This window comes from Orycteropus afer, unplaced genomic scaffold, assembly GCF_000298275.1.
Source record: "Orycteropus afer afer isolate SDZICR_OR568_19922 unplaced genomic scaffold, OryAfe1.0 scaffold00217, whole genome shotgun sequence".
Taxonomy (NCBI): Eukaryota; Metazoa; Chordata; class Mammalia; order Tubulidentata; family Orycteropodidae; genus Orycteropus; species Orycteropus afer.
In genome coordinates, this window is record NW_006921804.1 from 5,068,906 (window position 1) to 5,090,040 (window position 21,135).

General features: G+C 47.8%; 3 protein-coding genes across 3 annotated transcripts; all 3 read left to right on the forward strand.

Moving 5' to 3' along the window:
• Positions 1 to 588: 588 nt before the first annotated feature.
• On the forward strand, positions 589 to 2,393 carry S100A2 (S100 calcium binding protein A2). Its single transcript, XM_042782002.1, has 2 exons — positions 589 to 729; positions 2,241 to 2,393. Exons 1-2 carry the CDS (start codon positions 589 to 591, stop codon positions 2,391 to 2,393), a joined length of 294 nt encoding a protein of 97 aa, XP_042637936.1.
• Positions 2,394 to 12,503: 10,110 nt separating this feature from the next.
• Positions 12,504 to 13,272, forward strand: S100A3 (S100 calcium binding protein A3). Its single transcript, XM_007948582.1, has 2 exons — positions 12,504 to 12,644; positions 13,108 to 13,272. The coding sequence occupies exons 1-2, from the start codon at positions 12,504 to 12,506 to the stop codon at positions 13,270 to 13,272; spliced, it is 306 nt and encodes a 101-aa protein (XP_007946773.1).
• A 2,646-nt stretch (positions 13,273 to 15,918) lies between these two features.
• S100A4 (S100 calcium binding protein A4) lies at positions 15,919 to 17,362 on the forward strand. Its single transcript, XM_007948583.2, has 2 exons — positions 15,919 to 16,071; positions 17,198 to 17,362. Exons 1-2 carry the CDS (start codon positions 15,931 to 15,933, stop codon positions 17,360 to 17,362), a joined length of 306 nt encoding a protein of 101 aa, XP_007946774.1. The 5' UTR covers positions 15,919 to 15,930.
• Positions 17,363 to 21,135: the final 3,773 nt, after the last annotated feature.

Below are 21,135 nucleotides of genomic sequence, written 5' to 3' on the forward strand. Positions count from 1 at the left end.
AATCTCTGTCCTCTGAGAGGCCCTAATCTGAGAGAGGAAGCTGCCCTAAGGGAGCTTCAAGTTAGGTAGGAAAGAGACACACTCTGGCCTTAGGAGCCCCTAGTCTAGGTAGGAAAAGGACTCCTCAGTGAACCTCATACTCTTAAGCTGTAGCCATGACCACTGCCAGACAGCCCGGGTACCCCCTGCAAACTAGCTGTAGAGAAGCCTATGGAACTCAATGCTTGACACAAAGCCTGTGGAAGGAGCCGCACAGAGAGGAGTGAAAATGGGATCATCTGTCGTTTCCCTTCCCACAGAGTCTCAAAGGGGGGAACCCTACCCACAGGGATCCCCAAGTGAAATCAGAGGGGACATGAGTCCCTGCTCTTGGTGAGTCTCTGATTTAGTATGAGGTAGAGATATGGCCTCTGCCCTCAAGGAGCCTTGGCCTGAGTGGGGAGACAGCCCTTGTCTTCCCTTTCAGAAAGGAGTTTGGGGAGATAGTTTGAGACTCACAGGAAGAAGTGGGTCCTGCAGGTTGGGTGGAGGTCTCAAGAGCTTGGTGGTGTGACCATTACCTGACATCTCTGTAGCCCCAGGTCCAAGATGTCCAGTCCCCTGGAAGAAGCACTGAGTGTGATAGTCAACACCTTCCACAAGTACTCAGGCCAAGAGGGTGACAAGTTCAAGCTGAGTAAGGGGGAGATGAAGGAACTTCTGCACAAGGAGCTACCCAGCTTTGTGGGGGTGAGTGGGGCAGGCCTGGGTGGAGAGGGCCTCTAATGTCTTGGTGTGTGAGTGTGTAAGGCACAGGGTGTATCTCCTCTCCAGCTCCTCCTATCTTCCCCATCCTCATACTGATGTAGATGCTAAGGTAAAGCCAAGATCTTCCCCCACCAACTTCTCCTTCATGGTAGAGAACAGATGTTCCAATCCTAACAATCCTCAAAGTCCATCTGTCAAATCCCCTCATTGTAGAGTTGAGAAACTAGAGCCCAGAGAGGGGAAATGGCTGGTTTAAGATTATACAGCTTGCTCTCACTCTCTTTTTCCATATCGATGTGCCAAACTAGGGAGCTCTGGTAGCATAGTGGCTAAGGCACTTGACTGCTAACCAGAAAGCTGGCGGTTCAAACCCACCAGCCACTCCTCGGAAGGAAGATGGGGCAATCTACTTCCGTAGTGATACTGCCTTGGAAACCCAAGGAGGGGTCGCTATGAGTCGGGTCCGACTCGACGGCACATAACAACAACAATAACAATGTGCCAAACTAAAGTGTGTAGGGAGAGAAAAGTCCCTTTAAGACGTGTATGCTGGGACATTTTGCTGAGAGATGTGTGTAGTCAACTCTCAATTTGCCCCTTGCCACACCAACTCATGGATAATCCCCAAATCAGATCTCAGTCTTTCAACATAGGAGGCATGCCCTTCTTTCCCACTCTTTTTTTTTTCTTTTTTATTTTTTTGGTTAAAGTTTTCTAATTTGGTTTCATTTTAGTTGGTAGTAAAAAGAATTTGCCTTTTCAATACCTGTCACAACATGGATGAACCTTGGAAACATCATGCTGAGCAAAATAAGTCAATTGCAAAAAGGACAAATACTGTATGATCTCTCTTGTATGAAATAAGCAAATATATAGAAACCTAATATTATTCATGGTTACCAGGGGTGTAAAGAAGGGATAAAGGGGAGTTTTTTTGGGGGGACACTGAGTTTATGCTAATGGTGCAAAAGGAAAGCAATAATGATGGCACAAAATGAAAAGTATAATCATGTTATCAATGTCATTGAATTGTAAACATGGAAGTTGTGTTCACGAATGTTTGGGTGTGTATATTTTCACCATAATAAACACACACACACAAAGAGGCTTTTTTTTTTTTTTTTAAATTTTTAAATTCACTCTGCTGGGGCAGTGTTGGACCCAGAAAACTTTAGTTCCCTCATCAGCAAATTGGAGGTAGTGATACCTACTCATTGGGTTCCTATGAAGACTGGAGCTGCTGAGACTGTGCTTGGAGTAGTACCTGGCATACTCCCCACTCCCAGCAGGGCAGGGTTGGTGACTCTCACCAATGAATGTCTACATGACCTTACTCATTGTTAGTAGTGCTTAGGAGGTCCCTGCCCACCACTTACCCAATTGTCCAGTGTGAAAGGAACTGGCAAGTGTGTGTGTGGTGTCTGCTTTTGTGTTTGACAAGGATATGGGGTTGGGGGCTAACTTGATGATGACCATATCCTCTGTTGCTTCAGGGAGAGGTGGATGAGGAGGGACTGAAGAAACTGATAAGTGATCTTGATGAGAACAGCGACCAGGAAGTGGACTTCCAGGAGTATGCTGTTTTTCTGGCCCTCGTCACTATGATGTGCAATGACTTCTTCCAAGGCTGCTCAGTGCGACCTTGAAACAGAACTCTTGACTTCCTGCCCATGGGTCTTTCAGGCCCAGGAGGACTTTCTAACCTTTTGGTTTTGTGCTCAATAAATTTTTTTTTTTTTTTTTCTGAATATAGTATTTTTATTTTATTAGTTTCTGAGTGATGTTCCATAATTTCACTGGCTCAGTTGGAATGCTGGAAGCTGAGGGTCTCTCAGATCCCATCTCCTTCTGGGCCCTGACTTTCCTTCTGGAAATCTCACAAGGCCTTAGGTTCTAGATTTTGAGATTTCAAATGCAAGTGACATTTTGGAAATTGAGATAAGTTGCCAATATTTTTCTTTTCGCCAAATAAAAAATATATAAAAAGGCAAATACCACATGCCAACACTATCATTTCCTAAAAAGATAAAATTAGAATTCTAATAAAGGAGGACATTGAACACTGTGAGCAAAATGAGTTGTTCTAGGATCTGCTCATGAAATGTCAGTTGGTCTAATCATTCTGCCAGCCTTCATTACAAGAATTTCTTGTAAGTTTTCAGGCTGTAGACAGTACACCTCTTCTTTTTTTTCCTAAAGCACAGTTGTATTTCTTTTAATATCTGCTTTCAGACTGGCTAGTTTTAGTTGGAGTTCATTCCTCTCCTGTGGGTCTGTGCTAAAAGCTACAAGGAGTCAGCTCATGTCAACATTCTACCATTTTCTCTAAAACTATAGCCTGGGTACAAAAAAGACATTTTGACCAAATGCTTTGTCATCTCATAACCAGGTTTGCCAGCTTTCTAGCCTGCAAAAGTTAGGTCCTCATATCTTATAGTTTTTCCCCTCCATTCAGTCAATTCCACATTTTAGGTTCTTTTTTCATTGATGGATCCCACCAATTACCAAAATTTTTACTAGTTATGGATGTATTAACTTATAGGTTATAGCAAACCTGACTAACAGCAAACCAAAAACCAAACCAAATGCACTGCCATCAAGTCGGATCCGACTCATAGCAACCCCTCCTTGGGTTTCCCAGGCAGTATCACTAAGGAAGTAGATTGCCCAACCTTCCTTCTGAGGAGTGGCTGGTGAGTTTGAACTGCCAGCCTTCTGGTTAGCAGTCAAGTGCCTTAGGCATTATGGTACCAAAGCTCCCCTGACTAACAGTAGTTTAAATAAATTGTGTTTAAATGTTTTACACCACTAGAAGTCTGGGGTAGGCAATTCAGGATTGATTCAGTGATCTGAGATGCTGCTTTGGTTATCTATTGCTGCATAACAACCATCTCAATACTTGGTGGCTTAAAACATAAATTTGTTATCTCTCATGGTTCTGTGGGTGGACTGGGCTCAGTTGGTGGTCCTCATTTGTGTAGTTGCAGATAGAAGTTGGAGCTGGAGTCATTTCAAAGTTCAGTTGAACTCGGCCTCCAAGATAGCTACTCACTCATATGCCTGGAAATTGATGCTGATAGTCAGCTGGGAGCTCAGCTAGGGTTGTAACTGGAGTGCCTACCTATGACCTATCTATGTGGCTTGGGCTTCTCACAGCATGACATCTAGGTTCTGAGAGAGTATGTGCTCAAAGAGGGCATTCCACGAGGCCCAAATGGAAGTCTAGCAGGCAGGATTCTTAAGACTTAGCCTTGAAAATCCCAGAGTATCACTTCTTCTGCTTTCTATTAATCAAACAAGTCATTAAAGCTGGCCCAGATTCAAGGAGAGGAGAATTAGATTCTCTCTCTTAATGCGAGGAGGCGCATTCATGAAACTACAATTCATATCACCCTCATATGCAAAATACATTTACCTCCTTGCTAAGATCCACAAAGTTTAATCCCATTAAGGCATCAGCTTGAAATTCAGGATCTTGCTATCTAAGTCAAGTTGGATGAAGCTTCTTATGTGCAGTATAGCTGCTCAGTATGGTTTCTTTTGATTCTTAAGACCTGTGAACATACTCAACTTACAATGGTGGTGAGACAGGGATAGAGAACTGCAATAGACACACACATTAAAAAAAAAGGGATGTGTGGATTGGAGGTGCAGAGTGGTCATTGGTCCATAGCAATTCTGAAACTGAGTCAGATACATGTCACCACATTCTCGATTAGAGCTCAGTTCTGCTCCTTATATGTAGTCCTTCTTGCATCTTTCAACAAAAACCTACATGAGTGGGATATTGCTATTATGAAAATCTAAAACATGTGTTGTTGGTGTTGGGACCAGACAATGGGTGGTGGCAGGTGGGAGAACCTCAAGGAGATTGTTAGTAACAAGTTGAAAGAAAGTGAGGAGCAGCTTTAATTGACTCATACAAAAAGAAGTCTAGGGCAGGCAATTCTGGGCCAATTCAGGAGCCCAGTGATGTCATCTGGGACCCAGAGGTTTTTCATTTTTCTGCTCTGTAGTCCACAGCATATATGCTTTTTTCCTTATGTTTATTGCTTCATGATCACAAGATGGCTACTGTACTTCCTGGTCTTACTCTTCATGATCCAGGCTGGAAGATGGAGTGCCTGTAAAAAGCTTTTCTCTCTAGGACTGTTGCCTAGTTAGTCCAGGGGACTAGTGGACCATGCAAACCTCAACCTATTTGACCATGAGACTGGAAGAACTAGATGGTGCCTGGCTACCACTGTCAACCACTGGGAAAAGGATCAGTGCAGGAGATCCTGGATAGAGTTGGAGAACAATGTGGAATAAAACTCAAAATCATAAAAAAGACCAGGTTTACTGGTCTGATAGAGCTTGGTGAGACCGCCAAGACTATGGCCCCTAGTTACCCTTCAGGTATGGAGTTGAACTCACTTCTATGGCTTTCAGCCAAATAATAGACAGGCATGTAGGGTGAATATTTATGTCAGGGAGATACACTCCTTAGAATGATCAATCATGGCAGAAAAGATGGGAAGTATTTGCACAGGGAGATATCTCAGGGGGAAGAAATGCATAGGAAAGAGGGACATAGGGAAGAGGTAACTACAGGGAGGAAGTGGGAAAAGAGGCGGTACATTATGGGGAATCACAGCCAATGTCATAAAACAAAATGTGCACGACCTAGAGTAAGGCAAATGAATTTGCTCTGTAAACTTCCACCCAAATCACAATAAAAATTGAAAAAAAAGTTGTTGCTTTTTTAGTATGGAAAGGGTGCCCTCCCCATGGACCTATATCTCTTTGGCCTAAACTGAATCATATGGCTAACTCCTTTCTTCAACCAAGTATTTTTACTTCAGCATGTGCCACTTTGAAAGAAATAAAACCAATGTTCTAATAAAATAATATTCTAATAAAATAGTTGGGATGGATACTGCACAGATAGGCATTATTTTCCTTAATAATTTCCTTACTTCCCTGGGAAACTCTGATGCTGGGAACCATATAAAGAGCAGCTCAGACTAGAGTTCTCCAGAGAGGAAAGGAGCTGAGTTAGAGGATGCTGGGACAACCTGCTTGTTCTCACCTACTGTTCCTGCCTTAACTGCTGAACTGGTGAGGCATGACCAAGCAGGCCCTCCAGGATAAATGGTCTCTTTTCATGACAATAAAAAGAGATAAGCCCACCTTCTTAATACTCTGTAGGAAAGGGAGCTAGTCAATATAGGTCAGGGGATCATGATTATGATAATTAACATTTCTACAACTGGTCTCAAAGCTCCTTTCCTGCACACTATCATTTCAGCCTCTTGGTAACCCTGGCGAGCTATCATTAGGTCCCTTTTACAGATGAGGAAACAGAGAGGGAGTAACATCTGTCCCTCTGGCCAGACTCTCTGCTAGGCCTGTTCAAGCATCATCTCATTTAGTCATCACAACAATTGTGTGAGGAATGTACTACTATTTTCTGCACCTTACAGATGAGGAAATAGAGTTCCAACCCACCAGCCACTCAATGGAAGAAAGATGGGGCAGTCTGGTTCCGTAAAGATTTACAGCCCTGGAAACCTGGTGGGGGTTGCTATGAGTCAGAATCGACTTAATGACAGTGAGTTTGGTTTGAGAGATTCGTGTTCTGGCCCTATTGCCCCTTTGGCCTCTGTTCTTTGGGTCAATCCCTGGAAGACTACTGACCCTATATGAAAAGGGAGACTGAGGACAAAGGAGGTTTCTGTGGCAAGGAAGTGACTGCATAGGGTTCTTCGGGCTTCCATCTTTAGAGGACTGGATCTCTGTACTGTTTCTCTGCTCCCTTCTGTAAATGGGCACACTCAGGCAAGGCAGTCAAAGGAGGTGCTGTGTCCAAGCTCCACTGCATCTCTTCAATGCAAATTCAGATCCTCTTCTTCCCAGTTCTGAAGCAAAGACCTCCTTGGCTCCAGCCCCAGTAATCAAATACCTCTTCTTACATATCCTCAGACGTGTCTGAGAGGATGAGAAAAGAGATCAATCAGTTTGACAAGGCTCATTGGCCACATCTACTCAAAACTCACTGCCATCAAGCGGGTTCTGACTCATAGAACCCTTCTTTGGGTTTCTGAGGTGGCATCTCTATGGAAGTAGTTTGCCCAGTCTTCCTTCCAAGGAATGGCTGGTGGGTTGGAGTGACTGGTGGGTCTGAACAGCCAGTCTTCTGGTTAACAGTCAAACACACTACAAGTGCACTATGCCACCAGAGCTCCTCATTGCTACATGGGGTTATGGAATGGGGTGGGGTGACCCCACCCCTGGAGCCCAGGCCCTTTTGACACAAGCACATGAAATGTCCAGGTGCTCTAGGACACTTTTCATTTCTGACTAATGTGCAGAACCAGACACCCATGTTCAGGGGGGCAATGCCGTTTCCCAGGAGATGGTAGCGATAATAGGGAGAAGAAAAGAGGGAGAGAGGGGAAGAGGGACAGGGTCAGTTGTAGGAAGTCCAGCCAGATCAGATAGTACCTGCTCTCACCCTTCACACAGCCTCACGCTGCTCCTGCCTGTGGGGAGAGAGATCCCTATCTTCCAGATGTGGCACATCTCTCAGGTCAGCTCCACATCTATAGTGGGAGAGTTCTGGGAAGGTGAGAGGCCAAGGGGACGGGACTCTGTTCAAGGATGGGGAACTGAGTGTGTGGCCAGTAAAGGACGGGAAAATGAGAGGATGGCTTCTGTCCTGTCCTTAGAGGGACAGTTTGTATGGTATGTGTTTGGAGCCACAGCAGAAAAGGGGATACAGGGTAAATGCTAGGGAAAAACTTCCTGCAGGGCAGGAAGAGTCCAATCACAAGAAAAATCTGGGCACAAAAGAAGAATAGTTGCAGCTCTGCCCTCCACCTTGTGGAGGTGGAAGACTGCACAAAAAATGTCCTGGGGAGGAAGAGCTGGCTCTCTCCTGCCCTCCATCAAAGTGACTCAGCCTTTGTTTGTTGAGTTAGCCCTACAGACCTCTGCCCTGACATCAGCCATGGTAACAGAAAGTGATACAAAGTACTTTCACAATCCTTATTACATTGAATTCTTCTGAACCCGTTTTGGAGGCAAGGAAATTAAGGCCCAAACAAGGTAAGGGACCTGCTCAGGGTGAGATGGCAAAAGGGTGGTGGAACCTGAAGTGAAGGTGAGGTGAAGGGTTCCTCCCACGACAGTCTTCAAGCCCAAAGTACCTGCACCCATCCTCTCTGTTTTCCCACCCACCCTTTAGCTACCCACCTTCCCAGAGCAAGGCGCCTGTCTGCTCTGCAGTTTCTGTATCTCCAACTCTCCCAGTTGGTAAACAAAGATGCTACTACCTAGATCTGTGCTAAGACTAGTGGATAAGGACATGGGCTCTGGAGCCAGGCTTCTGGGTTCTTCCCTGACCATTCATATATGGTCCCCACCATTGGGGCCCCATATCTCTGCTTTATTTTTCTTCATAAACCACCAGTGTATTCCACATTTGTTTTTTATTGTCTGTTTCCCCTACTAGATTGTCACCTCTATGGAGCACAGACTGCATCTATTTTGTTTATGGCTGTATCTACCAATGCCTGGTATAACCCCAAAGCCAGACTGGTTGTTGTCAACTCAATTCTGACTCATGGAAACCTCATGTGTGTCAGACTAGAACTGTTCTCCATAGGGTTTTTAATGGCTAGTTTTTAGAAAACTGATCATCAGGGTTTTCTTCTAAGACACCTCTGGGTGGACTGAACCTGCAATCTTTTGGTTAGCAACTTAGTGCATGAACCACTGCATAACCCAGGGGTTGCAATGTCCAGTATAACTCACCCAAACCAAATCCACTGCCACTGAGTTGGTTCTGACTCATAGTGACCCCACAGGACAGAATAGAACTGCTACATAGGGTTTCTAAGGCTGTAATCTTTACAAAATCAGACTGCCATATCTTTCTCCCAAAGAGCAGCTGGTGGGTTCAAACTGCTGAACTTTTGGTTAGCAGCTGAGCACTTTAGCCATTGCACCACCAGGGCCCTAAATACCTAGTAAATGAAAAAAACAAACCCACTGCCACCGACTCAACTCCGACTCACAGTGACCCCTGTGATGCCTGGGATGGATACCTCTAAACACCTGTATTTATCATGCTTGTAAAGTGAAGGATCAAAGAAAAAGGGAAGGCCCTCAACAAGATGGATTGACATAGTGGCTGCAACAATGGGTTCAGGTACAGCAAGGATCGTGAAGCTGGCACAGGACTGGGCAGTGTTTTGTTCTGCTGTACATAGGGTCACTATGAGTCAGATATGACTCGATGACACCTAACAATAAATACCTGTATGAACATTGAATGGGTCTTAGCTTGCCACTTTCCAGTTATGTGACCTTGGGTAAGTTACCAACTTCTCAGCATTTGTTGAGCCCTTACTATTTATTCCATGAGTTTTTTTTTATATAAACTCATTTAAGGTCCACAGCAACTCTCTGAAGTAGTTGCTATTATTTTCCATCATTGACAGATGAGGAAGATGAGGACTAGAGAGTGAAATGACCTGGTTAAGGTAGATGGCTAGGGGCAGAGCTGGGATATCAAAGGCAGATATAGGTGCTTGACCTAGATCTGAATTAATTGCTGGTCCAGGCTGTTCCCCACTTCTGCTGTGAGACTATCCTTTGTTTTCCACACCCCCACACTCCCCATAATTCCTTGCCTATAAAACAGGTTTAATCACAACTCTCCCTCCCTTCCTTCCTCCATTGCTCACTCCCATCACCCACATTGGGTTGTCTCTTCAAGGAGATGACGGGACAAGTAAAATTTGGGTGCTGGGGGCTGAGGGTGAAGTCCAGATCTCACTGAAGTCTTCTTCAGAGGCCTCTTCCCTTTCCCACACTCTTCTAGTCTTGACCTCTCTTTCTGTGAAATGAGGAGGGGGACTCTCAGGCTTAGGGATGGGGGGAGAGAATAGGGAAACCATATGAAGGGATTTCCATTTCTGGAAACACCTAACAGCTAAAAACCACTCAAATTGCTGGATAGAATTTAAAAGTCTCTTTTGAGGCATTGAAGTGGTGTCAAGGTAATAAGGAATGAGTAGGTCAAAATCTGAAGGGGAAGCAGAAGCCAGGAGGTGAGCAGGGCACCAGGACCACTTGTGCCCTGAGGGCACTGGGAAAACCAAGGCATCTGTCTTTCAGTGTTGATGGTTCTCAGAGTAGGGTGAGCCCTGGGCTCACCTGAAAAAGGGAGACAAGCAGGAGATCACCCTTAATGCTAGAACCTCATAGGGCTACACATTTAAACTAAATGCCAGAGGAAACCCTACTCCACCCCCATGGGACTGCAAGGAAAATTGCCTTGGTGCCAAACAGAGCAGGGGAGGAAAGAAAAACAGCCCTTACAGAACTCCAGACACACATCAGCCCAGATTCACTCATTTCACTTGGTGGGGCGGGGGAGGGCAAAAACTCAAGGCCATACTTCTAGAAGGGCCCTCACTTAAGTTCCACAGCAACTCTCTGAAGTAGTTGCTATTATTTTCCATCATTGACAGATGAGGAAGATGAGGCCTAGAGAGTGATATGACACATCTTCACCCCAGGCCTCAAAGAAATCCCACAAATATTTTGCTCAAAATAAATTATGAGCAGTTAACAGCTAAAAATAACTTACCACAGAAGAAGTGATCTAGGGCTTAGGCAGGGTGGTATCTCATAGGTCTGAGCTTTCCCATGTGTAAGATGAGACCTGCTCTCGAAGGTCCCCTCTGGCAAGAGGATTCTCTGGAGGGCCACCTCAGTGAGATAAAGTGTGTCCCCACTTTGTATTCTGAGGGTGTCTTCTTAGAGATGAGCTAGGGGGATGAGTGTATGGACCAGCCCAACCTATGTCCTCCAAAGCACACTAGAAGGAAATGGGCAGGAGGCTGCACCCAGCTACCCATTCTGGAAGAGGGCAGAGAGAGAACGAATGGTGGGAGGTGGTGTCTGATGCCCCACAGTGGGCCTTTGATGTGTGTGTGAATAGGTGGGTGGATGCGGCTGTAACAGAGGCTGTGAAGAAGGAAGCAGGGAGTCCTTGGGGCATCGCCAGTGTTGACCTAGTTGGGCCCCCCATAATTGCTCCCTTCCTCCCTTGGTAAACTACAAATAGGGATGCCGTCTCTTTAGGCTCCTGTAGCTGAAACACCAACCCAGTGGTGAGTACTAGCTGCTTGGGTCTTGCCTTGGATAAGGTGTTGGGGAAATTCAGAGGGCCTCCATTAGTCTGCCTGTCTCCTGGCTCAAAGTCTGGGCATAGGGGCAGAAGGATGACCATAGCAGGGATTGATGGAGTGAGGGAAGTCAGATATGGCAGACTCAGGGGTTCCCTTGGGAAGTGAAAGGCTGTTGGGAAGTTCTGGCTAGGATGTGTGCAGAGCTGCGACCTGGTTGTTGGTGGGGGCAATGTGCTAGAAATTTGGCGTTACCCTCAGTTAGCTTCCTCTCCCTCTTCTTTCTTTGCTTCATTCCTGAGGACAGATTGAGACAGGCCTGGGCTACACAGGGAAGAGAGTATTTCCACTCAGTCTCCAGACACCCAGTTTCAGGAACAGCAAGAGTGGTGGTGCTAGGCAGTCTGGTGGGAGCCCAGAAGGGCATGCTGAGCACCTCTGAGCTTCCCTTAGTCCCTAGGATCATCGTTCCTTTCTCTCTGGGGCTCCTGGACTCCCAGTTGCAATCTCGGGCTGTCACAGAGTTAGAGCCTGGGCAGTTTTTGGCACTACCCTCACCTCCCTGTCACCGACCATCCATGCTGGCTGTTTGTTCCATGGGGCCGACAGTGAGGGAATCATGGAGAAAGCTTTGGTCTTTGCTGCTCTGCTTTGCAGGGTCCCTGGGGGGAGCCAGGAGTGAGTCATCAGGCTCACATGGAAATAACTCTTGCCTTCCTGCTGCCTTAGGGTTTCCCCTAGCTGGAGGCCTCCTCCCAGAAGGATGGTGGGAAGAGGCAGTGGAATTGGGGGAAGATGGGCAAATCCAGGAAGGGGCTTCCCCTCCAACTGAATGGGGCCTTCTATCTTAAGATCCCTGGGTCAGGGAGAAGGCCTCAGAATGGATAGATCAGGGTTTGGTAAATGCTGGAGCTGGACATCTGGGTCATATCTCTGACCATGCATGTGTATCTTGTTTTACAGATAAGGCACTTGAGATCCAGATAGGATAAATGGCCTATTATCACAGTTAGAGAGGCAGAGAGGATTTGCATGCAGCTTCCTTGAGTTGGAGGGAGGAGGGACCCTTAGGAGAGTGATGGTAAGGCAGCAGGGGCTCACTCAGACTTGACTCTCTTGCTACTGCTTCTCCAAGAGCCTGAGGACAAAGCAGTGCTGGGTGAGGGTCTCCATATGCAAGTTCTTAGGAAGAAACTCTGGGGTCCTGAGGGAGAAGACTTCTATGCCATTGGCTGCGTCTCATGGGGTGGTACGAAGTGGGACTGGGCCCCTCCTGGATGTTGGGGACTGAGAAAAAATGGGAGAGAATCAGAGAGTTCTCGGGGACCACCCAGGTGGGTGGAAGGGTGGGGGAGACATTCTGTCCTTGAGGGGTTTTCAGTGAAATGAGGGAAATGAGACTTCCATCCAGGAAAATAACACTCAGGGGGAACAGTGAGATAAATTAGGAGGGGCTGGTCAGAGAAGATTAAGATGGTCCCGGAGCAGACTCTGGGGAACATGGAGGGCACTTTGAGCAGGGAGGCTGGCCTGGACCTTTGCCATGAGTCACACTCTTGTTCTATGACAGTGAGGATGGCTAGACCCCTGGAGCAGGCAGTGGCTGTCATCGTGTGTACCTTCCAGGAGTATGCGGGACGCTGCGGGGACAAGTACAAGCTCTGTCAGTCAGAGCTGAAAGAGCTGCTACAGAAGGAGATGTCCAACTGGACCCCGGTGAGCATTCTGAGCACCCCCCAACCCAGCTGGGAGATATTGCTTAGACTTAATAAGGAGAGACTCTGGGACAAGCACGAACAAAGGACAGCAGGAGGGGTGGAAGCTACAGTGCATGGAGTTGACAAGGAGGGGACTGACATGGCAGAAACCTCAGTTTCCTCATCTGTAAAATGGGAAGATAATCATCACACTTGCTACCTGTATGGTTGTTGGAAGGATTGAGTAATCGCATCATGAGGGATGTCTGGCACATAGTAGCAAATAGTAGGTGCTCAATGAATGATCTGAGAAGGAGGATTTGGGAAGGGAATTGAAATAGATGCATTATCAGAACAGGTAGGCTGAGGCTGAAGGGGTGGGTTGGGATGGGGTGAGACCAATTAGGAGGGGCAGGAGGAAAGGAGTGTGTGAAGCTGTTTGATCCTCCTCAGCTTGCTCTTCTGACCCCTCCCTTGCACAGACTGAGTTTCGGGAGTGTGACTACAATAAATTCATGACTGTTCTGGACACCAACAAGGATTGTGAGGTGGACTTTGCAGAATTCGTGCGCTCTCTTGCCTGCCTCTGCCTCTACTGCCACGAGTACTTCAAGGATTGTCCCCTAGAGTCTCCCTGCTCCCAGTAGCTGCTGCTTCCAGAGGGATGGGCTGGCCTGGAACAGCAGGGTCTGCTCCATCTGTCCCTGAAGTAGACCTGGGCAGGTCATCATATCTTTCCCTGCCCTTTCCCTTGTACCCCTCTCAATGTGGAGTTCCCCAGATTCACCCTGATGTTGACCCATTTTGCCCAGGAAGCCCAGAGACATAGGAGAGGACCTTCCCAAGGATGCACAGCTGATGAGGAGTAGTGCTGCAACTGGCTCCATCCTGCCCTCTGAGGCCTACACCTCCTACCAGGGCCTGTGGTCCAGGATGGGAAGAGGTGGGGGTCTGTTCTGAGGAAGTTATGGCCCAACAGAGTGTGGACACATGAGACCCTGGATGGAAAAGAGTCTATTAACTCCTAATAAAAAACTGGCATCAGCTGAGCTTGGTTTGGTTCTTCTGAGAGGACTTGCTGGACTTGGGACAGAGTTCTGTTGAGATCTTTTTTTCCCCTATTTTCTGGTCTTTTCCACTGGAGAAAAGGAGGCTAAGGGGAGGATCCCTGAGCTCCCAATGGACCCTGAGGGTAGTTTCTGACCTCACAGAAATGAAATGGGCTCAATGGTCTAGCAGGAGGGGTGGGATCACACACAGAACTTCAGTCCTGGGAACACCTGAGAGGCTCTTTCTCTCTCTGGATTTTTTGACAGAGAAACCCCCTTGGGCTGTCATGAAGGGTGGGACAGCAGCCTAAGTTTCCTTGGGGACCACAGAGCTGAACTCGGCCCAGTCCTCGTGACAGGATGTTCTGAGAAGGGTTGGGTTGTGTGTGGGGGTAGATGGGGTATTGGGAGGGGTGTTTATTCCCTGCCCTGGACTGTGGGAACTCAGAGGGCAGAAGTAATAGGATTAGGGGTGTCTGAGGTGTCTGCTCCTAGCCTTAGAGGGATGGCCTGATCTGGAGGGGAAAGGGATACTTTGAGGAGAGTCTCTCCTGAGGCCATAGCCACCTCTATCCCAAGCTCATACCCCACCCTAGGACCTCAACCTTAATACCTACTTGACTTCCCCATTTTGTACCATCTCACTTCTAGTTCTCCACCTCAACTTGAATTCTTCATTCCTGACACTTATTAAAACTCTCAACTCCCCCTCCTGACAGCCTATCCCAAACCTCCAGCACCATCACTGTCTTACCCAGGACCTTTCTCCACATACATTCTTGAGGCATTCCTAGAACCTCCTTTGGGTTAGCCCATTCCCCCTCCTGACCTCTGACTCCCTGACCCCCACCTCACTCAACCTGGCAGAGCCCCCTTTGTGGGGGGGGAAGAGGGAGCTGTCCCAGTACTGGGACCCTTGGTTTCTGAGCAGCCAACCACCCTTAGCTTTCCTACTGCCTGGTGGGACTATGCCCTCTCTGTCCCCTACATGCTAGGCACAGATGGCCCTTCCCTCCAGCTTTCTAAAACTTGGGGTGAGCTCTACACAATGGGTGGTGCCCACCCATGGAGGTCCCTGCCTGCACCCACTGTGCTCATCTGCCTACTGTCTGTGTCTGCTGAGAATGGGAAGCTCAGTTTTCAGGCTGGGCTTGTTGAAGGGGCTGTGGCACTTACCGCATCAACCCACAGTAAGGGTTGTCTCTGCTCTCCCCCATCCCCTGCCATGGGCAGGGCCTGGCCAGGGTATAAATAGGTCAGACCGCTGGGCTTCCCCCATTTTTCTCTCTCCCCGATCTTCTCTCTCTCCCCAGCGCTTCCTCTCTCTTGGTCTGGTAAGTTGTGGTCACCTGATGGCATGCAAGGGGTGTCAGGCCAAGGCTCTGGGACAGGAGAAGGGGAAGTGGGTGGGGGCCAGATGTGCTAAATGGATCCAGATGAGACATTCAAATGGAGGCTCTGGGGGTGGGATGTATGTGTTTGTGTGGGTGTAAGAGAGGTAAGCAAATACACAGCAAGAAGCGTGGAGGTGGCTGGACTTGAGTTGTCTGAGGGGTACTGAGAGGCTGAGGCAACATAGATTGTTGGCTGCAGTGTGTTCAGTGTGTGTGTGACAAAGTGTATGCACATTGGCTTGTGTTTGCTGGGTTGCACAAGACTGTGTACACACTCCAGCACGGTAAGCAAAGTGGAGGCAGAAAGCAACTGTGATGTCCTGTGAGCCCTGCAAGGAACTGTGTAGCCCTGGGCTTCCCCTCCTTGCCCCCAATCACTGTGCCACCACGTCCTGCCCCGCCCTATGCCAGGCACAAAGCGGCTGGTTTTTTTCCGCTGCAGGGCCCTGGGCAGGCTTCCATGGGCTGCACCCAGCTCTGGGAGCAAGAAGAATGGGCTGGGGCGGGGCAACTGTGGGCTGGCTGTGGGAGTGAATGGACTGAGTGAGCTGTGGAAAAAGTGCTGTTATTGAGGCACCGCCCGAGGGAGGCCCAGGAAGCTTTGTTTGAATCTCCAGAGCCAGTGCAGTGGGTTGTGCACATGTTCATCACTCAAAGTTTGTGTTTCTCACTCCACATGTCCACCTCCAACCCCAGGAGCTGAGCCCACCTTCCTGGGCTTCCCCAGCCATGGAAGCAGAGTCTTGCCAAGGAGTCCCTGAGGAATGGGGAGTGGGGTGGGGCACAGTGGGCACATAGTTGGGGGTGAGTTAGATAAGGGTGCCTTTGTGACTCCCCCCACCCCCAGATCCTGACTGCCACCATGGCACATCCCCTGGAGAAGTCCCTGGATGTGATGGTGTCCACATTCCACAAGTACTCAGGCAAGGAGGGTGACAAGTTCAAACTCAACAAGTCGGAGCTAAAGGAGCTGTTGACCAGGGAGCTTCCCAGCTTCTTGGGGGTGAGTGGGTGTCATCTGGGAGGATGCCCTCAAGAGGGGTTTCCACAGAGGAAGGCCAAAGCCCTGGGAGTCATGGGTCTTTTGTAGAACATTAGATTGGTATCTGTCATTGGAAGTGGGAGACAGGGCAGAAAGCTTGCATTTGAATGCCTAGGGTAAAAACACAGTGAACACTCTCCCTGACTTACCGGCCCCAGACAGGAAGCAGACTGAGAATGAACAGTGAGATGATGGGCCAGACCCTGTGTACTTATTATATAACCCAAATGGAGGGAAAACTGAAGCTCAACAAGGCCAAATAACTTCTCAAGTGCATAAAACTGAGATCTGAACAGAGACTGAGTCTTCCCACCACTTTAGTAATAGATAATGTTTGAGTTTCTATTTGTCCTGTGAATGTGAAGACTCAGTTATGGAGAAACTCATACCCTTAAAATCTTCCCCATTTGTATAAAACTTTATATGGTTTATATATTGTTTTCATTACCATTACATAATTGGAATATTTTTTTAATTTTAGTGAAAATACACATAGCAAAATATAGCCAATTCAACAACGTCTACATGTATAATTCAGTGACATTGATTACATTCTTCAAGTTGTGTGACCATTCTCGCTATCTTTTTCCAAAATATTCTACCACAATTAACGTTAACTCAATGCCCTCTATTATGTTATGTTATGTTATGTGCTGTTGAGTCGGACCCAACTCATAGCAACCCCTCCTTGGGTTTCCGAGGCAGTATCACTATGGAAGTAGCTTGCCCCATCTTCCTTCCGAGGACTGGCTGGTGGTTTGAACCGTCAGCCGTCTGGTTAGCAGTCAAATGCCTTAGGCACTATGCTACCAGAGCTCCCCAATGCCCTCTAAGCAAAACTAATTGGATTTTTAAAACAATGTTAGGAGAAGATGTTGTGGCCCGTTTTCAACTGATGGCACCCAGGTACACAGTGAACTCTTTTTCATCCAAAGCACACCCTTTCCTGCTGTAACCCTGATGGTTGGAGTTCCAAAGGTTGGCCTATGTAAACCTCTGGAGTTCTGGGCTAGAGGTGGAAACCTGGTTCTAGTCTTGGCTCTACCATCAGGCTTTAGTTTTCTACTCTAGCCTCTTCTCCCTCCAGAAAAGAAGAGATGAAGCTGCATTCCAGAAGTTGATGAGCAACTTGGACAGCAACAAGGACAATGAAGTGGACTTCCAGGAGTACTGCGTCTTCTTGTCCTGCATTGCCATGATGTGTAATGAATTCTTCGAAGGCTTCCCTGATAAGCAGCCCCGCAAGAAATGAATGCTCCTCATATGGGGTCAGGGGCTCTGTTGGCTGAGGTCTCTCCTGATCCTCCTCCAGACATGTGCATGATGCTGACCAAAATTCAATAAAGATTCTTGAAAACTATAAGGCTGCTGGTCTGAGAGACTCAGGGCTGAGGGAGAAGCCAGGGGTGGGGTGGTGGTGGGGAATGCTGACAGTTGGGCTGCAGTTTTGTAGGGAACAGACTGCTGAAGATGGGGGAGGAATGTGGGGTGACTGAGGGTGTATACTTATATATGGGAGGGGACAGAGTTGACTCTGGATGGGGCTGAAGCAAGGAAAGGGGTCACCAGAGACTTGGAATGCCTAGCTGTGGGATCTTAGCCAGCCCACTCTCCTTTCCCACCTCACTCCAAACTTGCCTCTGGCAGGACCTCTCACAAGCTGGGATGGATTTGAAGGTCACATCTGCTCCTGGTTGGGGTCTGGAAAAGAGGTTGGGTGTTCTGGGAGTAAGGAGTGGGGAAAGGGAATAATAGGGTTGAGTCATGGAGAGAGAGTAGTGAGGCCAGGGTGTGTGTGGGGGGTAGGTCTGCCCCAGAGCCAGAGTGGGCTGAGGAGGAGGGCTCGCTCTCAGGGCTGACATTCACAGTCCACTGACTTCCATCTAAGGAGTTCTAGTCTTAAGGCACTTGGCTGCTAACCAAAACGTTGGTGGATTGAATCCACCAGCTGCTCTGCATCTGTAAAGATTTACAGCCTTGGAAACCCAATGGAGGTTGGAATCCACTTGATGGCAGTGAGTTTGGTTTGAATTTTTTCCTCCAAACTACAGGGATGGATTAATAGTTTGCTGCTCATGGTTGGATCAAGGAGAGTGATATGGAGGGAGATAGGGCTATTTGCAGCAGCATGAGAATATGGCTATTCTCCAACTCATTGTCCCGTGGGATGAGATCTGTTACCAATTACACATCACGTGCTTCCAGAGAAGGACAAGAGGGCTTTGAAAGGAAGAGTGGAGAACGGTGGCTAGGGTGGGAGTGAGGGAGATGGTGGGGAAGTGACCATATTTTTTGAAAGAAAATTCTGGACATATGATTAAATAAATGACATTGAGATTTCTTTTTCACCCAGAAAATATCAGCATGATGTTGCTTTGCTTAGGATAAGTTAAAGATTGGTGAGTTCCAGTGTGTACTGGGCAAGATTGAGGTTAGATCTCAAGGATATACCTGGATGATATGGTAAACCTTGAAGGAACAGAAGAGTAGAGGTCAGGTTCACAGGCAGAGTTTTTGGTCCCCTTGACTTCTCAAGCTTTTCCTTCTTCCACTCATTACGCAGTGTTTTCTCCTAAGTTTCATAAGTGTGCAGTAGGTGACTCAGATGTTCCCTCAGAGTTTGGCCACAGAGATTTGGGTAGAACATTGGTCCAGGAAAAAGTTTGCCTCCTCTTCCTTCTGTCTCTTCTGCATCTCCTGTACCCGCCCCTCAGCTGGTCTGCCCATCTTCCATGGGACTGCCCTCCCCTGAGCCTCCTCCTGCATCACTCTCTACTTTGGAAAGTCCTGTTGCTTAGCAACAAGTCCTTGCTACCTTTCTAGCTCTGCCAGCTGGGGGTGAGAATACAGTGTGTGGGGGGGAGCAGTGGGGAGAATGCAGGCAGGCTAGGGTGATGCTAGGAGCTCTGGTAGAGTAACGCCTAAGGCACTTGACTGCTAACCAGAAGGCTGGTGGTTCAAACCCACCAGCCACTCCTTGGAAGGAAGGTTGGGCAATCTACTTCCCTAGTGATACCACCCTGGAAACCCAAGGAGGGGTCGCTATGAGTAGGGTCCGACTCGACGGCACATAACAACAACAACAACAACAGGGTGATGCTGCAGCAACCACTGGCTGCTAAGCCCTTAACTTGGTTATATTCTCATACTCCAACTTGTTGGTAGTAGAACCGTGTCTGAGTCTTTCCTGGGATGCAGGCAACTCTCTCTTCTCTCAACCTGATCCATGACTGCACCCCAAACCTGAACTCTACTCCATTGCCAGGTCCTAATCCTTCCCTGAATCCCCTCCCCAATTCCTGCTTCTCAGTTTTTCATTCCAAGGGTCTCCAATAATTCTTCCCTATGAACATCAATGAGGTTTAGAATAAATCATTTATTTAAAAACACCTTAAAAATCTTTGGCTCCGTACTAGCCAATGACCTTGACCAGGCCCTGGGCAGGAAATATCTTCCTTTACTGATCCCTATCTCTAACTACTGTGCTGTTGGGGTGGGTGGGAGTGTCCCAGTGTGGATAGTGATCTAAGGCATAGGAGATACCCTGTGTTCGACCCACACATCATCTGGGTTTTCTTTCCAAGCAGCCTGACTTCCTGTATTATGCCCAGTTGTCCTATCAGTGAGTTATGATTTTTGGGCTGGAAAATGTTTCTGGGACTGAAGATGTGTGTATCATGCCGAATTCAGTGTGCCTTCATCCTCTCTGTTTGTAAACAAGGAAGATAAGATAGGCAGAAGGGATTTCTCTTCACTTCCATCCCAGGAGGCTCTGACTTGGGCCTCCTCATGTCCCTGATCTCTTCTCATTGGCCTTTTCTTGTCCCTGGTTTCTTGAGGCCTGGAGCAAGAGAATAAAGGCAGAGAGTAGTGGGACGGGACCTGTTTCTGCTGCTAGGATTCTCTGGGCTTGCTCCTTCCTTTGGTGAGTTCTTCTCATCTCCCTGTTTATCAGGTGGTGCAAGCTTGGTAATGAGGTTAGAGGGTGACAAGCTGTGTGACCCTCCACAAAGGGAGGTCTGGCTTGATGAGTGGGTTTGTGCTCAGAGAGGAGTGGGCAGAGTATGTAGAATTGTAGAACTGTGGTTATCAGAACTTTCCTGAGAAATGCTCTGGGGGTGGAAGTGGGGATCAGAACCAGCCAGGATGTTCCTGCAGATATAGAGTCCCTTGCCTCTGACTGAGGTTCTGGCTGATTCTCCCTGAGGTGAGGAGAAGCTGAGGTTTCTAGGTGGTGGGAGGTAAATGACTGGTCTGGGTCAAGAATTGTGGATGGACTTTAGGCTAGGGGTGAGATCTAACAGCTTATTCCTTCGTGCTCAGGATCCTCCACAGGACTTACCTACAGCCCCCAAGTTCTTTAGGTGTTATCTTCTCCCTCCCCAAGGAAGTGGTTTTGAAGTCTGAGTCACAGGAGCTCAAGCTTCCTCTTCCCTTGGATGGAGGTGGCTGTGCTGGTGGAATTGAGGGCCTCAGTTAAGCCCAATACTGGATCCAAGTCTGAGAATGATCTTGGAGAAACCATAAGCCTATCCCCAGGCCTCTTGGCCAGCCCATATGTGTGCAGTTCTCTGGGCTCAAGATTGGAAACCAGTTGGGCAAGCCCAATAGCCTCTCCCTCGCTTCCTGCTGAGACCTTATCTCCCCATTACAGCTTCAGCCCCAGCCCCTTCCAACCCCTGGACTATCTTTTTGCCCTGTCCCTCACTTCTATAATGGGACACTCCCTAATATCAGGTCATTCAGGCACTAGGGCAAAGGAGGATGACTAGGGTGCTGATTGCCTCTGGAAACTGGTGCTCAAGCTCAATGGGGTGGAGAGAAAATCCTGAACTTTTATGTGCTCCACCATCTGTCACCAGTTCTTTTCAGGGAGGTCACTGTGTCATTCCTTGGCCCCTAGTCCCTTCTTTCAAACATCTCCTATGCAAGAGAGTCTGCAGTCTCCTTTGATAACTGGCCAGTTGCATTGCTCTGGCTGCCTTAGTCTTGTCATAGCCTGACTTGATGTATCTGAGTCCACTT